This window comes from Protopterus annectens, chromosome 3.part1 (genome assembly GCF_019279795.1).
Source record: "Protopterus annectens isolate FY-2018-M chromosome 3.part1, PAN1.0, whole genome shotgun sequence".
Classification (NCBI taxonomy): Eukaryota; Metazoa; Chordata; order Ceratodontiformes; family Protopteridae; genus Protopterus; species Protopterus annectens.
This window is the reverse complement of record NC_056732.1, coordinates 1,832,217,375-1,832,240,437: the sequence shown is the minus strand read 5'-3', so window position 1 is coordinate 1,832,240,437 and position 23,063 is coordinate 1,832,217,375. Positions and strand designations below refer to the sequence as shown.

General features: G+C 40.3%; 1 protein-coding gene across 1 annotated transcript in view; it reads left to right on the top strand.

The window, feature by feature from the left end:
• The window catches only part of LOC122798722 (zinc finger protein 81-like), a 259,446-nt gene extending 245,403 nt beyond the window's left edge, over nucleotides 1-14,043 (top strand). The window contains exon 4 of the mRNA XM_044067819.1: nucleotides 12,632-14,043. Coding sequence (XP_043923754.1) covers nucleotides 12,632-13,983 — 1,352 coding nt within the window. The 3' untranslated portion in view covers nucleotides 13,984-14,043. The remainder of the gene's footprint in view (nucleotides 1-12,631) is intronic.
• Nucleotides 14,044-23,063: the final 9,020 nt, after the last annotated feature.

Genomic DNA, 23,063 nt, shown 5'->3' with positions numbered 1-23,063 from the left:
ATTGAACTATTTATACAGGTATGGTTTTTTGATGAACTGAAGGAGTGCACTGTCGATATTCACACATTTTAATATACTTCTAGATTATCTTATTGTAGTAGTGGTAAGCCTTAAAAAAAGTTGTATTAGTTTCTAAGCCTAATTTCCATATGAGCTATGGCTTTAAGTACAAATGGAATTAAGTGTTTTCTAATTGTTTAATTATCTTTAGCCGCCAAAAAATGCGGTTAATTAGGATGTTTGCTACACTATATAAGATGAATATTTATTCTTAAATTTTGTAACCTGATGAAGCGCACTTGTTAGGTGCGTGAAAGCGCTTGTTTTATTTTAAAAATAAAATCCTTTGCTGCTCATTCATCGTGGAGGCTTCAGTGATTTGTTGAATAATAATGGGCCTGTATCCCCCATTATTGGCTTTGTCCAGGTGTTTTGTGCCAAGAGGTTGAGAGCTATGGTGATAGCTGAACTCGCTGAATGTTTGGGGGCTGTATTCCCCCATTATTGGCTTTGTTCAGGTGTTTTGTGCTAAGATGTTCTCCGCTATGGTGAGAACTGAACTCACTAAATGGTAGCCATTTAATTCTCAGTCTTCCCATCTTTCAAGAAACAGCTCATTTGGCATAGTGGTATGTTGTTCTAACTGTAGTACACAGGGTCCTGGGTTCAGTACTTGGCAGTGAAATACATGGTGGTAACACAACATTATAGTCTAGCAACTTTCCAAGATTATACGAGCAATGTTTAAAATGTGCCCCTGATGTTCTTCGTGTTTCACTGTTGCAGTCATTACATTTGGGTAATATGCTGGCAGGTTGTCCTCAGTCGGCCTGAATATCAAAGTCTTGGGCCCTGCGTTGGTTGCTGTCTCCTTTTCCGTGACGTCAGGTCATCAGGGGTATAAAACATGCAGCCGACGCCATTTTATTCAGTCTTTCTTGCCGCGCGGTGCCCGAAACAGAAGCAGTTCGCAAGTGCCGGTGGGCCGACTCCTGAAATTTTCGCATTAGAGTTTCAGAACCAAAGTCTTCAATTAAAGCTAAGTACCCCGTTGGGGAAACTTTTTCTTGCTCCTTACCAATGTCAGTAAAAGTTAATAATTGCATTACTTGTGGGAAGCAAATACCTCATAAGGATTTTCATTTGTACTGTATTCCTTGCCTAGGTCCAGATCATAACGTGCCTTGCTGTCGGTTTTGTGCTAGATTTAACCAACGCACTATTAAGCGTCGGTATATTTTTGCTTCAAAATATTTTAGATCCAGATTTAATTACCCTGAAATGTTGTCGGATAACAATCCGACTACTGGATTTCACAAAAAACGCAAAGAAAAAGACAGACCATCGAGGTCCAAAACAGACAACGAAATTTCTCCTAAGCCAGTCGCCAGTTCACCGGTACTCAGTGAGGCACTTTCGCAGCCCCTGATACCCGCTACTTTTCAGTCGCAGGCCTCTACCAAGACCCATGCAGAGTCCAGTATGCCACGAGATTTTCAGAGTATTGTACCTGAGGATGTCTCTTCCTTGGATGGGTCTGGAGCCGCTGAGCAGGCACCGGCTTCTAAGGGTGTTTTCAGGCCTCAACATTTCTATATAAAACCGATGTCAGCTTCAAAAACAAAGACAAAAACAACTTCTAAGTCTAAAAAAAATTACGCATGAGCCACATGCTCAGGCCCCTATGCCTAAAAAACAGATGATCAAAATGGCTGAGGACTTAATTACCTTGATCAGGGGTTGCCAACCCCCCCCCCCCTCTGCTAAGAGGCCTAGGCAAGACATTGATTATGAATCTTCAGATCAGGTTTCTATTTCTTCTGATCAGGAATTTTCTATACCACCCTATGAGGATTCAGATGCAGAAGAGTCCATTCCATCTGCATCTCCTCCTGAAGATTATTCTTTTGGGGAAACCTTGCATACCTTAAGGGAGCATTTTCATTGGGAGAGTCAGGATTTCTCTGAATCAAAAAAAAGGCTTAGGGATTTTCTTCTTCTTCCTCAGCATAGGTCTTTGGCTATACCTCCTGTATTAGACATTGTTGATGATGTGTTTTTGGAATCAAGCATGGCTCCTGATTCCCTACCTCCGGCTCCTAGTAAGCCAGACAGATATTACAGGGTTGCTGACTCCCACAAATTTTTATTCAAATATCCTGCTGCTGATCCTGAAACTATCTCAGTGTCCCAAAGGTGTAAAGGTCTAAAGGCCTCTACAGCCAAAAATCCTACCCCCTCTGATAGAGATTCCAGGGCGCTGGATAGATGGGGAAAGAAGGTTTATACATCTGCAACCTTGGCAATTAGGGCCTAAAACTGCCAGTTTCATATGCTTAAATATCAACAGCATGTTATGGGCTTATTGAAACAGAAAATGATGTTGATTTCTGATTGTGTGGAAAATAAAGAATTACAGGAATTATTGCATGCAGCAGAACAGGTTGGAAAGCATACTTTGCAATGTGGTTTTGATTCCTTGGAGGCCTCTTGCAGGGCCGCAGTTACTGGATCTGTGGTTAGAAGGCATGCCTGGCTCAAGGAGCAAAATCTGCCTGATCATCTTAAGGCTAAATTATTGGATGCCCCTTTACAGCATGATACTTTGTTTGATAATAAGGCAGAAGGGGTTTTAAAGAAAATGAAGACAAAGCTAAATCTGTGCAAACTGTAAAAGATTTCTTACACGTGCAGCCACACAGATTCAGTAGGCACTGGCCTACTAAAAATTGGTCCTTTCCTGTGTCCAACAGAGCCTCACAAGGCAAATCCAGGTGCTCAAAGGGCTCTAGATACCAATCACAGGGTTCTTACAGGTCAAAGCAATGGGGTGCCTCTACCTCCAAATCTGGAGGAAGCAAAGCACAACCCTACAGTAAGCAGTCTTAATGACTTCCCTCTACCATTACCAAGCACTTATCTTTTGGCAGCCCCATTTGGGGGAAAATTAGCACTTCATGCTCAAAATTGGCAGTTAATTACATAGGACAAGTCGTATTAAACATAGTATCCCAGGGGTACAGATTTCATTTCCATACTTTGCCAATTCCAAATGGATGGCTGGATCTGCCACAAAATCAATGGGCAGAGGCCCAGAAACAATGACATCCCTCATGGATATGGGGGCCATTCAACCAGTACCAGAACAGGAAAAAGGGCAAGGGTTTTATTCAAGACTGTTCCTGGTACCCAGAAAAGACAATGCCTGGCGTCCAGTACTGGACTTATCAATTCTGAACACGATCTTAGACATCCCAAAATTCAAAATGCTGACTTTGCAACAGCTACTACCCATGCTGGGCAAGAACGCTTGGTTAGTGACTCTAGACTTAAGAGGCATACCTGCATATCCCAATAAGGGAATCATGCAGAAGATACCTCCCGCTTCAAGGCAGGTTTTATGCATTACCAATTCTCTGCACTGCCCTTTGGCTTATCTACTGCGCTCAGGGTCTTTACAAAGTGCCTGGGACCAGTAATTGCATTTTGCAGACAAAGAAGCATACAAATCTATCCTTACTTGGATGTCTGTCTCATTCAAGCAGAAAACAAGGACATTCTTCAACATCTGGCATTTGTAAAAAGGCTTCTAACATGCCTAGGGTACACAATAAACGAAAAGAAATCACAACTGGTACCCTCTCAAAAAATTACATTCCTGGGTGCAAGCTTGAATACAACTGCCCAGATGGCTTACCTTACACCAGACAAACAAAGGCAACTGACTATATACTTCAAACAGATGGCAACAAAAACCCAGTTATCTGCAAGACATATTCTGCAGTCTTTGGGTTCATGATATCCTGCATTTTACTAATTCCATAGGCAGGACTGCATATGAGGAAACTTCAGTGGTACCTAAAAAGTTTATGGAGTCAACATTGTCACAGTCTGGAAACAGTGATTCCTCTCATTCCCTGCCTACAACAGGAGTTTCTTTGGTGGGCAGAGACATGTCACCAAAACAAGGGTCTGTCATTCACTCTACCCCCTGCCACCCAAACCCTAACTACAGATGCATCAGACTATGCTTGGGGGGCCCACCTGGCGAGGAGATGCATTCAGGGCATATGGAGCCCAAAACAAATGCATCTGCATATCAACCAGAAAGAGATGCTAGCTGTTCAGAATGGCCTGACAGCCTTCAAGGACTTACTTCATCCAGGACAACTACTGATAAAGATGGACAACACCACAGTTATGTGGTACATAAACAAGCAGGGGGGTTACACATTCCTATCCCCTTTCCAGACTAGCCATGGCATTGCGGGGCACAGCCTTGACTTACCAAGTACATCTTCAAGCTCAATTGCTGCCTGGAAAACAAAATACTCTGGCAGACAACCTAAGCAGAAATGTTATGGACCCTCGAGTGGAAACTGGATCCACAAGTCTTCAGCATGATAACACAGAAATGGGGGAGCCCAGACATAGATCTGTTTGCCTCTCCCCAAAATCATCAACTGGACAAATTCTGCACAAGGACTTATCACAGACAAGCATGGAAAGTGGATGCCATATCCTTCAGTTGGAAAAACCTATCAGTCTACGCCTTTCCTTCTCTGCCTCTTCTCCCCAAGGTCTTGCTAAAGGTCAGACAGAAAAAAACAAAAATGATCCTAATTGCACTGGACTGGCCTCGCCAGCACTGGTACCCAATTCTAAGGAATATGTCTCAACTCCCTCCTTGGTACTTGCCTCAAATACCTCATCTGCTGTCTCAGCAGAGCAATCAAATTCTGCACACTCAGCTCCAAACTTTGAACCTGGAAGCATGGCTGATCATATAATTATTCAAACAACACCTCTCAGTAAATCTGTGATGGATGTCATTTTGGAAGCCAGAAGGCCTAATACTAGAAAATCTTATGCTGATAAATGGAAGAGATTCTGTGCTTGGAACCAAGCACAAGGAACGGACATAACAAAACCAAATATTCCTCAGATTTTACAATACTTGACTGAGATGCTTGACAAGGGCCTATCTTTTTCCTCAGTAAAAATCCATGCCTCTGCCATCTCGGCTCATTACAACATGGAGCCTCCCATCTTTTCTCATCCTCTGCTAAAACAGTATCTTAGAGGGGCCAAAAATTTAAGGCCTCCCAGAAGATCACCAACTCCTGCATGGGACCTCAGTTTTGTACTGGAAAAACTCACCCTGCCTCCTTTTGAACCAGCAGCTACTGCGGATATAAAGTTTTTATCTTGGAAGACAGCTTTCCTTTTGGCAATCACTTCAGCAAAAAGGGTTTCAGAACTACAGGCTCTCATGGCTGTGGAGCCTTTTATTACATTTTACCCGGACAGGGTGTCCCTCAGGACCAGTCCTTCATTTATGCCTAAGGTGGTATCCAGTGTGGCTCTTAACCAAACAATTCACCTGCCAACATTTTACCCAAATCCGCAGAACAAGGGGGAGTGGATTCTGCATTCATTGAACGTATACAGACAACTAAGATTCTACTTAAACAGGACCAAATCTCTATGAAAGTCTGAGCAACTACTGGTGGCATTTGCTGCAGGATCAGAGAGAAAAGCTATATCAAAGCAGACTATTTCTAAGTGGATAAGCCACTGCATTAATTTCTGCTACTTGAATCATGGTAAAACAGTGCCCGAGGGAATCGGGTCTCTTTCCACCAGGGCTGCCTCTACCTCAGCAGCCTTTCTCAGAGGAGTCCCAACCAAAGACATTCTAGAAGCTGCTACTTGGTGCTCTGTTCATACTTTTACAAAGCATTATCATTTGCCTCTCTTCTCTAAGTCCAGGGCAGTCTTTGCCACTGTAGTTCTGCAGGGCCTTATAGCCGCCCCTACTGCTATTTAGTTCCATCCTCCCATCCATAGCTTTGGGATTCTACCCAAATGTAATGACTGTAACAGTGAAACATGAACATAGTACAGTTGTGTACACTTACCATAAATGTAGATGTTTGAGTGTATTCACTGTTGCAGTCTGAGTTACCCACCCACCATCCCCCTTTTTCTTCTAGAACTTCTATTTCCTTCACTATATTCTAAAGCCTTTGTGGTGTATTTGCTTTTAGATGAAGGTAAAGTTTATGTTGCTAAAGTGCATTTATATATATATATATATATATATATATATATATATATATATATATATATATATATATATATATATATATATATATATATATACATACATATTTTTTCTCCCCATTTGGGGGGCACCTGACATCTGGGGCAAGAAAAACTGAATAAAATGGCATCGGCTGCATGTTTTATACCCCTGACGACCTGACTTCATGGAAGAGGAGACAGCAACTGACACAGGACCCAAGACTTTGATATTCAGGCCGACTGAGGGCAACCTGCCAGCAGATTACCCAAATGTAATGACTGCAGCAGTGAATACACTCAAACATCTACATTTATGGTAAGTGTACACAACTGTACTTTTTTGTGCTTTTGTCCCCCCCCCCCCAACAAATTTTGGCTTTTTCCAGACTTCTTGTGCTGCAAAGTTGAGAGATACAGTTTGAGTGCATTTTACAAGGAGCTGAGAGCTTCAGTGGAAGAGAAGTTTAGTGCTGCTTATGCTGAGTCTGCTTGCATTGTTAATAGCATAACAGGTCGAATACTTACTTTTGATGCAAAAGGCTGTGGGTTAGATGCATTGCTGATATTGTACTTTTAAAGGGGGTGGATGCTGCTGTCCTCTTTGGCGGAGATAACTAGTAACTATAAGCTAGTTATCAGTTTGCCATCCATTCCCTATTGCAATATTACTAGCTTATCATTTTTTAATGTAACATAGGCAATTTATTCCTCAAGGGCAACCGGTACTTTTTGTAGATGAAGCAATATAAATATAAAGTTGTTTTCTAGCAGCAACCTCTTCATTAGTTACAGATCTCTTTAATGTGGAATTATTTAGATGACTTTTACTTCTGCAGAGATTGTGCATATTTACTGATACTGGTGGATTGTAGAAGTTTGAGTAGACTTGTTTACTGGAAGAATGTTAAAAACAAATTTAAAATGCCCTCTAACAACTGTACTGTATTATACAAGTCATATAATTTGGTGTTTATTGATTATCTGATCAGCTCTGGTACGCCAGGTTTTTGTTACTGAATATTTTCACTGATTGAGTCTGAATGGTACAGAAAGTGATGAAGCCAGATTGGAGCAATCATTTCTCTTAGATATTCGTTTTTTGTGTGCATTGGGGTACTTATTGTCCACATGTAGGGAGGCAAGTCCATCGTGTAGGATTTCTGCCGCACAGTTCTCCTGGCTGAAGTATACCTCTCAATTGTCCAGATTTTCGCAGAATGAATAGATTTTTGCTTCTTTTTGGTTTATTCCTCCTAAAATTTGTGGTTTTCTGGCAAATCATTTAGGAATTAGTCACTTAATAACAGTCATTGAGTTTCAGACTTTATACCCTTCAGAAAAATGCATGCTAAAGCAAGACTTGTTATTCTATCAACTGTAAGTTTATTCAAGAGTAATTTTAGTAATGTTTGTTTGTTCCCCCAATATATTTGGCCTTGTCCAGATTTCCTGCGTTGAGGTTGATAGGTATACACAAATAAATCACTTTATAGAATTAAGTACATCCAAACCTCTCAACTCCCCCAATTTTGGCTCAAAATGTTGCTCTCCCCCTAATAGTTCCTCCGCAAAATGACAATTTTGGTAGTAACATGGAGGGTTTACAATTAATAATTGTAATCAACAGAGTTAGATTACTTTTACTTTAGAAATGCATATAGATTCTCTTATTTTTGTCAGTTTCTCAACTTAAAAGTACTAATATTAAAAAAAGTGTCCCTTCTTTGCCAGGTTCCCATCTGTATTGTGTCACTACTTCATATTTTTGCATCACATATTTGGTCCTTTTTTCATAAAATTGCTTTTCTGGGAAATTAGTGGCAAATCATTAAAAACTGAAGTTAGAAAATAATGATAGACATTTGAGTTTCAGATTTCATACCCTTCAGAAAATTCATACTAATGCAAGACCTACTATTCTATTATCTTTCTAAGTTTATGAGTAATATTTAAAAATTGTCCTTATTTTTGGGCCTTTGTCCAACTTCTATTTATGGCTTTTTCCAGATTTCTTGCTCTGAGGTTGAGAGGTATGACAAATGTGTCAGGGCCATCACAGTCAACCAGAGACATTTCAAATTGTGACATACATGTTGTACCCCACTTCCCCATGTAGTGACTCTGGATGTGTCCAAGCAAGGCAAGCAGCTGTTATGCAGAGTAAGTGTGCAAAGTATCCCCCCAGCCAAGGTAGACACTAGCACTACAGTAGCTTTTCATTTGTCCTTGATTTTGAAGAATGTTCTGGTTTTCTGTCATATTTTTATACTGTTGATTTTATGCTTCTTATTCAGAAAATGCATGTTGTTCCAGTGCCTCTTGCTCGGTATTTAAGTAGCAATGCTTTAATGACCATCAGGAAAGCTTGTCTGAGAATGTAAGATGCAAATAAGCTTTAATAAGCATACTGTTAAAAAATCATCAACATTGAAAGCCTTTTTGTTGTTGCCATGCAGATAATATTTACATAACTAGATAATGTATAAGCCTCTTAAAACTTAAACCCACTACTCTTGCAGCAGATGGTATACCTGCTAATTTCCTAAAAATGGCTGCCGACTCTGTCCTACCCAGTCTCAATCTTAATCAACCACTCCTTACAGGAATCCCACATCCCTCAACTATGGAAAATCTCTTACATTATTCCCCTTCATAAGGGTGGGAATTTCTATGATTTCTCTCACCCCATAGCCATTATTTTTCCTTTATCAAAGATACTTGAGAAATGCATACACTCTCAGGACATGCATTTCCTAGACTCTAACAATGTCTTCTCTTCTACACAACATTGTTTCCGCCCACACCACAGCACAACTTCAGCCCTTCTCTCTTTCACAAACCTGGTTAACCAACTTAGAAATAACAACAGATTTGTGTCTGCTATATTCCTGGACCTCTCTAAAGCTTTTGACTTTGTTTCCCACTCCATTCTAATAGATACCCTTACCTCTCCATCCTTTGCCCCTAACACTTCTGCATGGTTTAAAAACTATCAGACAGACAACAAGCTGTCCAGTGGCAAGGAGTTGTATTATCTTTACTCCCAACTACCATTGGTGTACCTCAAGGTTCCAGACTCGGTCCACTCCTCGTTTCTATCTTTACCAATAGTCTACATACCTCTACCCTACAGGCTTCACTCATACAGTATGCAGAAGATTCCACCCTGATCTGCTCTGCCTCAAATCTCACCAACCTACAGAATCTCGCTCAGGAATATTTTACCTCAGTAAAAAGGTGGATCACAGATATTCAACTTATCTTAAATCCCAACAAAACTGCTTATATTTACCCGAAACAAATCAAAAAGCAGTCCACTCTCCTTCAATAATGGAACTGTCATTTCACCCTCTCTCCACACCAAGCTGCTTGGCGTCGAAATAGACAACCTACACTTTGACATCCATATCTCTCAAACTATTAAAAAGCTACACAAGAAAATGGGGTCCCTATACACACAAAAATACTATCAGATCAAGCTCGGGTCACCCTAGCTCAAACTCACCTTCTTTCCACACTCATGTATGCAGCACCTACCTATGTTAGAAAATCTGACCTGGAAAAACGTGAGACGTGTTATAACAAAATCACCAATTTTGCAAAAAATTCCCTCTTTAGAACACTCCATTGTATACCTCTTAGCCAACTTCAGTGGCTTGAGCTCCCACAGTTATTAACCTACCACCAATTAGTCATAGCTTATAACAACCTAAAATGTCCTTAAAAAACTACAGCCCTTAGGGAACTACTGACTAACTACATTCCAAATCGACCTCTCCGCTCTGCCAACAAATCACTCCTCTCTATCTCCACGGCCAAAAACACAGCAGGTAAAGCTCTATTTTCTGCACCTAATACCAAAAAATTCAAAAACTCCCTTAAGGCTCATCTTATTAGCTCTTGGCTATGTCCATGTGTTACTTAATCCTAGTGTATGCTACCACCATCTTTCTCTCTTCTCTCCAATTATCAGACCCTCGATAAAAATGAAAGTAACAAATGGTATCCCTTGACATTTGGAAATGTTGTTGTGATCTCTGTCTGTATATTTTGATGACTAACTTAATGTTTACTTGTATATATTGCTGATATGATCTTTCTTTGCATACTGTTCTATTATGCACAAAATACTGCTCAATAACAAAAGTATTTACTTTACATTATGTATTATTTTATTTTATTTTTTATTTATTTCACATTTGTTAACCGGGTTGGTCCAGCTGGGTAAAAATTTACCCTTTTTCAGTGGAGACCCAAGGGGAAAAAGCCCCAAACAGACATACAAATACATACAAATAGAGACAAATTAATAATATTAAAGAGCAAAACAATCTTATGGATATAATGGATAAGAAGAGCGTAATGTACTCAATGGAATAGTACATAGCTATATATGCAAAAAGTGTAGTAATAGGTTGTAACAGGAGAGACAACAGTAATAAATCCAGCAGGTAAGCATGAATGAAGTTAAGGTTGTAGGTAGTATAATGAAAAGAAGCAAGGTATAATTAGATTAGTGGCTATAGCCAGCTTGTAATGAACAATGAAGGTATGAGCTCTGGGTCAAGTAGCAGCAGCACAAATGTCATCTACAGAAGTTCTGAAAGTGGAAGAAGTGGAGATTGACCTTGTGGAATGAGCTAGTGGTAGTCTTGGTAAAGACAAATTCTTGTGTTTATAAACATAAGAAATGCATTCAGTAAGCCATTGTGCTAATGTAACTTGAGACACAGATTGTTCCAACTTAGCTTTTGAAATTGAAATAAACAAATGGCCTAATTTCCTGAAAGCTTTTATTCTGTGGAGATAAATGCTCAGCCGTCTGTGTACATCCAATAAATGAAACATATATTCCCCACTATTTCAGAATTTTGGAAAGAACACTGGTAAATTAATGGACTGGGTAAGAGAAATTCAGAAGCTACTTTCAGAAGAAAGGAAGGGTTGGTGCAAACAGAAACCCTGTCTTCATGAAAAATTGATATAAGGTGGCTGGCAATATAAAGCTTGAATTTTCAAAACTCTTCTTGCAGATGTAGTAATAGCAGCTAGAAAAATGTTTTTTCAGAACAAAAATTTTAAATCAGACTCTGCTGCAGGTTCAAAGGGGAAACGAGTTAAAGCCTGGAGAAAAATCAAATCCCATGTTGAGGTGGGGTCCTTGATTGGTGGCCTCAGCAAAAACGTACATTTGAGGAAGGCCTTGTGTAACCTAAGGAAAGCTAAGGACAGATGATCTTTGCCTATGTGAAAATTCGAGACTGCAGCCAGCTGTACCTTGACTGTATAGTGACTTGTGCTATTATGAAAAATGGAAGCCAAGAATTTTAAAACTGCTAGGATGGACGTTAAAAAATGGTCTTGATTTCTCTTTTTAGTCTAGATAAAGAATTGTTTCCTTTTGCTCTTGTATATCTTCCTTATGGAGATATTTTGAGAAGTAAGGATTTGTAAAACATGGGGTACATTGTCTGTTGTATTAATTAAGTGGAGCTTTTCTCCCCGGGCCTCCGCTGTAAATGAACCTCGTCCAGTTGGACAATCCCGGTTAACAAATGTAAAATAAATAAATAAAATAAGCCTTAGGTATTGAAATGCATATGACAGTATTTGTAATAAAGGACAGGATTACAGTGTTTTCAGAAGCTCATTACATTTGTTGGAGACTTGCAGTAATCTTTGCAGGCTTTACCCATAAACTAAACAGAATGCCAATCTATCATGTGTGGTCCGTAACCTGTGCAGTAATCCTTTAAGTAATTTGTCTTGAGCTTGTTTGTTTGCTGTTCATTCTTTACTTCAATCATGTTTTCCCCATGAAACAGGTAGATAGTTGTCAAACAGCAGGTCTTTTTGGATAAGAAACATTTTTACAAGCGGGGTAATCAGTATCACATAGATTGCTACTTCCAGCATATTACTTGGTACTTTTATAAAGCTGAATATAAATTATAATTAGAACTGCACTGCAAGGAGAAGTTGTTCATGTTGAGTGATGCGTGTTTTTTATACTTGATTTTGACTGGCATTCCAGTAATGTATTTCAAAGGTAATTTATTTTTTCATGCCTCACAACCTTTTTGTTTCCATCTAGATATTAAGCAAGCTGTCATGTAGCCAATGCATTGAAATATTTTTTTTCTCCACTTCATTTTGTCTTGATGGGACTCTCATGACAGTTTGGCACCCAGGGCAGCGTATTTAATTAAAGTCCCTGTTTTTTGTGGTTTTGAGCATAGTTCTGCCCCTTTTTAGTTGGCCACACCCCCACCCGTTGACCCCACCCATTCAGCTGTCTGCTGCAGGCCCCTTTGATTTGAAGTCACCAGCCGCCACTGTACTGCAGGCACAATCAGATGCTACTAGTTATCCTTGTTAAATGCTACTAGTTATCCTTGTTAAATGTAGTTTGAAGCAACAGTGAGACACATGAACAGGCTAGATTTTTGTTGAAGATGCATTCATTACTGAAATGTTATGCAACAGTATGCTGTTTCTGTGTATATCTGTGTATTTTCATATACTGACACTAATTTCTTTCAAGTCAACAGGAATGCAGATTTCACTGAGATACAGAGTCTTCAACCATTCCATGGGAAATGCCATGATGATGAACATAACAAAGCTCTCCTAAATAAGATGTTAATGAGAAGAAAAGGCAAAGTGAAGTTTAAAACCAGAAATGTTAACTATAAGGAAAAAAATAAGTTTATCAATAAAATTGAAATGCATCTGAAAGGTCATGGTGGGGAAAGGCTGCGCTGTCAGCTTAAAAGTAGCAGTTTGATGTTTCATAGTAGCAGCCAGTCTGATAAATTAATTCACAGTATGAAAAAACATAATAATAACTTGGCAACAAAAGAGCAAATATGCAACAGAAAGAAACTGCATAACTGTGCCCCACATGAAAAAGATTTTAAAGGTAAAAGAAGTTTGGAAGTACATGAAGGTGTTTGTACAAGACGTACTACTTCTGACAAGGGCAATATAGAGAAGTCAAGGAAGGAAAAGCATCACTTGTTCCACATTGACCGAGGACCAGACAACCATACGAAATGTGACCAGGCTTTTCCACATAAAGGTCTACCAGTACATGAGAGCAACAGCACTTGGCAGAAATCTGTCAAATGCGGTATATGTGAGAAGACTTTATCTGAAAACAGCATGATAAATCATGAGAAAATCCACACTGGATATAAACCCTATAAATGCAACTTTTGTGATAAAAGTTTTAAACGAAAATACAGAATGATATGTCATGAGAATATCCACACTGGTCAGAAACCATATAAATGCACTATATGTGACAAGAGTTTTAATTGTAAAGGCAACATGATGTGTCATGAGACTATCCACACTGGGAAGAAACCCTATAAATGTGCCACATGTGACAAGGGTTTTAGAACTAAACAGCAATTGATAAGACATCAGCATGTTCACACTGGCCAGAAACCCTATAAATGTGCCACATGTGACAAAGGTTTTGTAAGTAAGCCACATCTGACAAGGCATCAGAATATTCACACTGACCAGAAGCCATATACATGTCCCACATGTGACAAGGGCTTTATAAGTAAGCATAACCTGGCAGTGCATGAGTATGTGCATACTGGGCAGAAACCCTATAAATGTGCCACGTGTGACAAGAGTTTTACAACTAAGGGATCACTGGTAAGGCATCAGATTGTTCACACTGGCCAGAAACCCTATAAATGTCCTACATGTGACAAGGGTTTTGCAAGAAAGCACCATCTGACAGAGCATCAGAATGTTCACACCAACCAGAAACCCTATAAATGTGCCACGTGTGATAAGGGTTTTACAACTAAGAGAACACTGGTAAGTCATCAGATTGTTCACACTGGCCACACCTTGTTGCTGGTTACAGCGCAGTAATGGCAGAGGGACTGTGTACTGAAAGGCATAATAATGTGGCAAGACTGTTACACTGGAGATTGTGCAAACATTATGGTACTGAAGTGGCTGAAAAACACTAGAAACATGAGCCACAAAGAATCATAAAAAAATGATAAAGTTTATATCACATGGGATCACCCAATACCAACAGTTCAAAAGATAGATGCTAGAAAACAGGATATAGTGGTCCAAGAAAAGACAAAAGTAGCATTGATCATTGAAATCACCACACCCAGTGACTACATTGTCTTGCGTACAGAGAGACACAAAGTCATAAAATACCTGGATCTGCAGGCAGAAATGAGAGTCATGTGAAAGAAAGATACCCAGACGATTCCAATAGTAGTAGGAACAATGGGTCTTATAAAAAAAGAATTTACAGTCATATTTAGATATGTTACCAATTCATGTACTACCATATGAATTGCAGGAGGAGTCATTACTGGACAAATTGTGGGTGCTGCAAAGAACACGTTTGGCTGACATCAAACCGTGAAACAATACTAATTTCATGAACTTTAATCATACCTTGACTTAGGAATGGGGTCCATTCCCATCATGGTATTAGAAACCCAAAATACTTGGAGAAATTAAAAATGCCAGAAACATTATAAATGTCCCACATGTGACAAGGGTTTTACAACTAAGGGAAAATTGGTAGGTATCAGAATGTTCACACCAACCAGAAACCCTATAAATGTGCCATGTGTGACAAGGGCTTTATAAGTGTGCACAACTTGAGAGTGCATCAGAATATTCATGCCAGGCAACTGGGGTCTGAATGGATAGATGAAAAGTCAGCCAGCAAGGGAGAGTAGTAGTGCCAAAATTAAATTCATCCTCTGGTCTTGGTGAGTACCTTCATGAGGTGGACCCTGTTCTCACAAAATCTCACCAAGGCGACACTGATATATAGACTGTATTTATATAGCATATATAATTGACAGAAGTAGGTTAAAAATGAAAAAAGATAGCTGGGTGCACAAGACCCATGATACAAAAAATGCCCAATCCTGGTAGGTACACTGATGCCAGGACTAGAAAAGATGACAGTATAGAATCCTCAAAATACAGAAACATTCCTACACTGGGGCCAGGCCAGGCCCAGGAGGAGGAGGATGGCCCCCTTATTGTAGAAAGAAGTAGTAGTCCACAAAAATCACAAAAACTGATAGGCCAAAGAAGAGGCATAAAGATGATAAAGTAGACTATTGAGGATAAGAAAGAAATTATGTATTGTTACTGTTATGCAAAAAAAAAAAAAGAGAATTTCCAGACACAAGGTATACAAAATGTTTGAGAGAAATTAGAGGAAAGAAAAATACTTCCACAAGAAAAGCTGTCAGAAGCGTCAAATAAAATGTATTCATTAATACAACTATTTTGTGAAAAACAGTCTGTACTTCAAGAAAAAATTGATCTGCTTGGAAAAAGAAGCATCTGAGGAAGTACAAAAATATAAACAGCAAAACCTAGAGATTTTTGAAAAGTATAAAAAGAAATATGGACATGGAAAAGAAAGAGAAATTTGATATGGTGCAATATTTATGTAAAGGAGAAAGCCAAATTAATCAATATAAAGAAAGCATCCTCAAAAATATTCAAAGAGGAATACAGGCAAAGGCATCCAGATATGAAAAATTTCACAATGAAGAAAAAAATATCACAAAGTGGGAATGTAGAAACAATTAGTAAAGTAGAAGTTAAAAAATATAATCTGAAGCTGTGGAGTACCTGCAAAGTGAAGGATTTGGTGTAGACGATCTAACAAGTTACATCACAGCAATATGGAGCAAACCCACAATGTAAGGAGAAGCAGGAAGATCAGGAGACATCTGAAGAAGAAATGTGGACATAGGAAAGAAAAAGATTTTGTATGGTGTAATATTTATGCAAAGGAGAAAGCAAAACTAACCAATCAAAAAAGAGCAGCACCAAAGCTATTCAAAGAGAATTACAGGCAAAGGAACCCAGATATGGACAACTTTACAATACAAAAAATAAGACAGAGGAAAAGTAGAAAAAGAGATCAGTAATGAAGTTGTTAAAGAAATAGAAATTGAGATTATGGCGTGTCTGTTAAGTGAAGGATTCAGTGTAGAAAATCTAATTCAGGAAGTACCACAACAGGATACAGCAATGGGTATCCAAATTAAGGGGATGAAATATTAAATTCAGATGTTTGTGCTGCTGCTTTTGGTGCCTTGTAAAATCAAAGTCTGACTACTGCAGTGAACTTTGCAGACTAATCTTTTCAGCACTATTTTATACACAGTACTAATAAAACAACTAGTCTATATAACAGACAACACATACAATACTGTACAGTTTACAGGTTTTAATGTCTTAGGTTAAACTTTTTAGACAGCACTGATGATCTCCAGTATACAAATCCAACACCATTCAGTTTTACTCTCCTTAAGTACTTCTTTTTTGTGCAGTTCGGATCCTGTCCATGAGAACAGTCTGTTCTTGAATTCATGTAATGTCATGTAGTCTGTTGATAAACTACTTTGTTTTTTGTTCCAAGGTGAATTGGGGAGTTGTCCTCGTCTCCAACCCAATAGAGAGTTTTGCACCAGGGTCTTGGGAATTTCTTATCAGCATTTTTCCTTGGAGTTGTACCAGACACTGTTACATACAGCTGGATGCCTTTTTTACTTGAACTAAGGAGTTATCCTTATCAGCATTTTTCTTCAAGTTGCACCAGACACTGAACATTCATGTTACATACAGTTGGATGCATTTTTACTTGAATTTTAGCTGAGAACAGTTTAACCTTTTAATCAAACAGAAATGAACATAGGTTCGTAGGTAGGTACTAGGCTATCGGCCCAAGGGCCTACGTAAGCCTAGCCAGCAAGGTTCCATAGCTTACGCCACCCAAGAAAGTTATTTTCCTGTGCCACTGTCCAGCAGAGACACAGAAGTGATCCCCGGGGTGTATTTCCTATTTCCCATTTCCCATCCACTCAAGATTTTTCTTGAAGAGTGCTACTGAAGAACTTTGCTTGACATAGATGGGTAGCTTGTTCCAGAGTATAGGAAGTCTCTGGGACTGGAATCTATCCCTCCAGCTTGTCCTGTTTATTGTGGTGACAAGGTTTAGGTACCTACAGCGTGTAGCTCGGAGGGATTGGGATTTCTTTAGGTGTAGCAGGTCCAACAGCTCTGGGTTTGACATAGCTTTATATGTTAGGCAGAGCTCACCTCGGAGTAGGCGATATGCTACGGAGTAAAGCTGGAGTTTTGAGGATGTCAGTGTAGGGCATTTGTTTGAGGCCAGTAATCCTCTTTGTGAGGTACTTCTGTGGCCTTTCCAGCTGCTGCAGATGTCTTGTGAGGTACATTCCAAAAGGGGCGTTGTACTCTATAATGGGTCTAATGATTGATGAGTAGAGGAGAACAATGACCTGTTTTCCTGGATGAGAACCCTTTTATGGTGAGGTGTGCCACGTAGAAGGTCCTCCTGACTACTGTGGTGATGTGACTATCAAAGGAGAGACTACTGTCCACCTGGGTCCCAAGGTCTCTTATCACGCATTCGGTGTTAAGTAGATTGCTGCCTATGTGGTAGTTCATGGGTACAGAGTTTTTACCAAAGGCGATGACACTGCACTTTTTGGCATTGAGCTTGAGGCCATGGCTCTGACACCAGGCATCTGTCTCAGTAAGGCCCTTCTGTAGGATGTCCACATCATTTGGGGACTTGACTATGGCTCCTAGTTTGCAGTCATCTGCGAACTTCTAACTGACTATATTTTTCTACATATATCCTAGCAAACAGAAGTGTACACGCATCTAAGGTCAATAAAATCCAAAAAGTCAGAAGTTTGATAAAAACAAATTAATACAGTAATTAGAACTGTCCATAGAGATCCATGCAGTATAACAGAAGTAAACAGGAAATATTACTGTGCAGCTAAATTAATAACTGATAAAGTTCTACCACAAAAACACAGCAGTAAAGGAAAAGAAGTGGAGAAATTGAATACCATCATGGAATTATTGAACAGAGAAAACTATAAAGCAGTTGACACATGTCACTGTTAGGGGAGTATAAGTATAACATAAGCAATTTATTGATGACAAAAAAGGTTTTACAGAGAATTGGGAAACAAGGTAAAAGGAATTCCACCAAAAAAAGAAGAAAAAGATACATCTTGGAGCAGTATTTATGAAGATCCTGTGGAACATAAAGATGCTAAATGGACAGAAGTAAAAGAATATGAAGTTTAAAGGTGCAGGATATGAAATGAGGTGAAGTAGCAGCCAGAGAGATTTTACCAAAGTCAAGAAAAGCCTCTAATTACAAACCCCCAGGCCCAGATGCAGTACCTAACTTTTGGTTAAAAGTATTAACATCTTTGCAGAAAGATTTAGCTATGAGTACTAACTATTTATATGCACACCAGGAACAGAGATCAGCCTGGCTAACAGGAAAAACAATGCTCCTACTTGAGTAAAACTGCAAGCTACCCTAAAAACTATAGAGCAATAATTTGGCTTCCGACAACATATAAACTGTACACTGGAATCTATGCCAACAGAGTTTATAGTCATTTAGAAGACAACTCAATTGTGGCAGTAGAACAAAAAGGCAATAAAAGAAAGTCATATGGAACAAAGGATCATTTTTATTTATTTATTTATTTTTATTTAACATTTGTTGACTGGGAAAGTCCGACTAGGTTCCACAGATCCTGTTTTCAGTGGTGGCCCGGGGAGAAATGCTCCAGAAGCATGTCTTTAGAATGCGAGAGGAAACCGGAGTACCCGGAGGAAACCCACGCAAATGCAGGGAGAACATGCAAACTCCACACAGAAGGCACCCCAGCCGAGAATCGAACCAGAGAACCTCTTGCTGTGAGGCGACAGCATTAACCGCTGCACCACTGCGCCTTGTTGTTAAATGAACATAATGGAGAACTGTAAAAAGGGGAAGAATCTAAGTATGGCATGGATTAACTATAAAAAAGCATTTGATAGTATCCCACATTCATGAATAAATAAGGGTCCTTAAAAATGTTTATGGTACACCCTACACGGACTGACTACATTACAGTGACCATGAAACATTGGCAGACTACTTTGCACTTAAGCCATGATAAAGGTCAAATTTTTATTCCAGGGATACAAATTCAAAGGGGATATTCCAGGGTGACGCTCTGTCACTGCTGCTATTTGGCCTTGCCCTTGACCCATTAAGCTGTCTACTTAACACCTTAGGCCATGGCTTTAATTTGACTTCTGAAAAACAACAAAGTGTAAAGACTTCTCATCTTTTCTTTGTCAGTGACTTAAACTGTGTAGATCAGATGGGGAACTGAAAGCACAACTAAAAGTGGTCAAAACTTTTAGATAATATAACTGATATAGATTATAAGAATGTACTTGTTTTCCCACCTTTCTAAGTTAGTATAGACCAGTTTTCAAGTTAGTGCTGAATTCAGGACTGTGTTACAAGTTTCTGTGTTTGCCCATACCTTACTTGGATAGAAGGAAGTTTCTCTGTTCACCTGTGAGAGAGGGGAGCTTTGAGCAGTATATCTGTCCCTGGAGTGGTGGTTTCAGCCCAGAAATTAGTAGTTTATTGGCCATTTTGGGCTAATTTCTCTCTCTTTCATTTCCCTGCTATAAAACCCACATTAGTGTGGTTTTGCACACCGAGCAGTGCCGGTTAGCTAGGGTATAAGTATTCCCGGCTCCACAAAGTCTACTCTTCAAATTTTCCCTTGGAACTAGACAAACTTTCAACTTAAGCAATCTAACCATTCACTTCTCAGCCTGGCAGTTGCTCAAAACTCATAGCAAGCACTAATAAACCTTAGCACTAGACCCCCCTATACTGTAGAGAAGGACAGGGCTGTCTATTCGACCTTACCAGCCAATCAATAAAACAGCTCACCGTACCTATCCAGGCATGTCCAAAGGGCAGTTTCAGGTGTACTCTCCAGTCCTACTGGTGAATCTGGGCATTTTGAGGCAATGTTACAACTGCCTCGTGTACACAGACAACCCTCTCCTCCTACCTCCAAACACTAATACATGTGAGAGATGCAGTTATACAGCCAAACTGGAGGCTAAGCTCGCTCAACCCAAGACTGGACCAGACTGTCAAGAGGAGAAGGGAATTACTTGCATCACCCCACCAGTCTCACGTAGACCTATGAAACCAGCACTGACAAAAAAACACACATAAATACATGAAGACTTACTCGGAGGCTCTAAATAAAAATCTGCAAAAGCAACAGAGACTTCCAAAACAGACATCCAAGCAACATCCACCCCAACACAAACCATGAAACACATACTTCACAAAACCAGTGTGCCACGCAATCACAGCTCTTAAGGCAAAATAACATACCCAACACATTAGTAATAAGTGACTCTATAGTCAGGCACACTGACGGCCTGCTCACTAGGCTGAACAAGGAGAAGGTTACTGTTAGCTGCCTGTAGGGTGCTAGGGTCTGCCACATAACACAAGCACTCGGGTCACTCCAGAACAAGTACAAATATGACTCTCTCATTACCCATGTTGGTGAGAATGACCTGAGCCATACCTCCCTGGACTACATGAAAAGAGACATGGAAGAGCTCTCTGATCACATAGCCCAGGCCAGTATGACCCTGACCCTGAGTAGCATCCTGCCCTCACCAAGGAATGATACCGTGGTATAAAGAAAAAATTATCAATTTCAACAATTGGCTAAGCTTCTGGTGTCATTCAAAGGGGATCCAGTATCTGTCAGCCTGGGATGACATGCTCAACAAGCCACGCTGCTTCGCTAGAGACAGCTTGCACCCGTCACCCTTAGGCTTTTGAATACTGGCCAAGGCTGCCACCCCCATAGTGCCTTTTTTAGGCAAGGCTAAAAAGACAAACCCACTGCCGTAAATAGCACAAGTAACAAAAAACTGAGAGTTCAAATGCCAGAAGTCTAAACCTCAAAATGCATGTACTCGAGGCACTCTTCTGTATGGACAAAATCGATAAATGTGCTGTAAGAGAAACCTGGTTTAAGGCTCCAGAGAGCACCCCAGCACTACCAGGCTACAGCTCATACCGTACATTTTGGCCACAAAACCCAGACCAAAATACAAAAGGTGGGGGTGTATCCATATTCATCAAGGATACCCACACCTCCAGGTTAGTGGCACAGCACAATGCTTCAGAGATCATCCACGTGCAACAAAAGATGGGCAGAACTGCAATTCAAATTGTAGCTTGCTACAGATCACCCATGTGCCAGGACCTCCATTCCGCATTTCTGGAAATACTGGGAAACATAAAGGTGCTACCAGACACCCTGATATTGGGTGATTTCAATCAATTACCCAAACATTAACTGGGAGAACTACTCAAGTACTAACTCTCTTACCCAACATTTCCTAGAATTTATAAACTCAAATGCCCTGGATCAACTGGTCAACACCCCCACCAGAAGTGACAACATATTGGACCTGGTCAACACCAACATGGGTGACTGGCGTTCCACACCGGAGGTCAACCCCTCATTGGTTAGATCTGACCATAAACTAATCACTCTGGATACTCACATTCCGCCCCACCCCCGGTCAAAGAAACCACCGTAAAAAACTTTTCAAAAGCAAACTTCACGTTACTTAAGACAAAGGTGGAAAGTTTCAAATCCCCCATGCTAAAGGATAACGCTGCCCAAGCTGCAAAATCCTTTACTAATGCACTCTATGGGCACCTAAAAGAATGCATGGATCATGCTATCCCAAGCAAAACCAAGACTCTTTCCTGCAAGAAAAGGAAACCAGTCTGGTGGACCCCTGCCATAAACAAGCTATACAATAGAAGGATTAAACTAGTACAGAAAAGACATCCCTGATCAGTATCAGCAAGAAACTATGATCCCTCATAAAATCATCCAAGGCTAGCTTCGAAAGAAAAATTGCCAAGGACTCCAAAGATAACCACAAGGCATTCTTTAGCTATGTCAAGAATCTAAGTGACAATTCCCAGATCTGCTCGGAGTTGGTGCAGAATGGCACAAAATACACTGAGCCGACCGATATCACCAACATCCTGGCAGACAGGTTCAGTGCAAACTTCACCCCTTTCTCACCCCCAAAATGGCCCATAACCATACCAGAAGAATGTAGTGCCCCTGAAATCACAGACACTCAGGTTAAAACAGCCCTCTCCAAAGCCAAAAACACAGCATCAATGGGACCGGCTGTGTCCTAAATGAGCTCTAAGATGAACTAACCCCTCACCTAAACACACTGTTCAAACTCAGCCTCTCCACAGGCTACGTGCCCATAGAGTGGCGCACAGCAACAGTTATTCCGCTCCACAAAGGTGGAGCCACAACAGACCCCAGGAACTATTGCCCGATAAGCCTGACTAGCTTGGTCTGCAAGGCTATGGAGCGCATCATCATGGATCTCATTAACAGAGACATTGGGAACCTCCAAACACTGGACCCTACCCAGTTTGGCTTTGTTAAGGGCAGGTCATGCCTCCTAAACCTGGTGGACTTCTTTGAGAGGGTTACCAAGGCTATAGACGAGGGAAAGGTGGGTCACACAGCCTACCTAGACCTCGCAAAGGCCTTCGACACCATTCCCTATTCTGGTATTATAGACAAGCTCACCAGCCTGAACATAAACCCCTATGTCATGAAATGGGTTGCCAACTGGCTCACAGACAGAACCCATATGGTAAGAGTTGCGGGAGCTATGTCTGAATTTAAACCAGTTACAAGTGACATCCCCAGGGCTCAGTCCTAGGACCCCTCCTGTTCGGTATATACTTCTCAGAGGTACAGGCAAGCACAGAAGGACTATGTATGGCTGACCAAGTTCGCAGATGACTGCAAACTAGGGGCTATAATTGACTCTCCGGCTGACACAGACATCCTCCAAAAGGGTCTCACTGAGACAGATATCTGGTGTCAAAACCATGGCCTCAAGCTAAATGACAAAAAGTGCATAGTCATCCCCTTTGGAAAAAAACAAAGTACCCACAAACTACCACATAGGTGGTAGCCCCCTAAATGCAGAAGATGAAATAAGGGATCTGG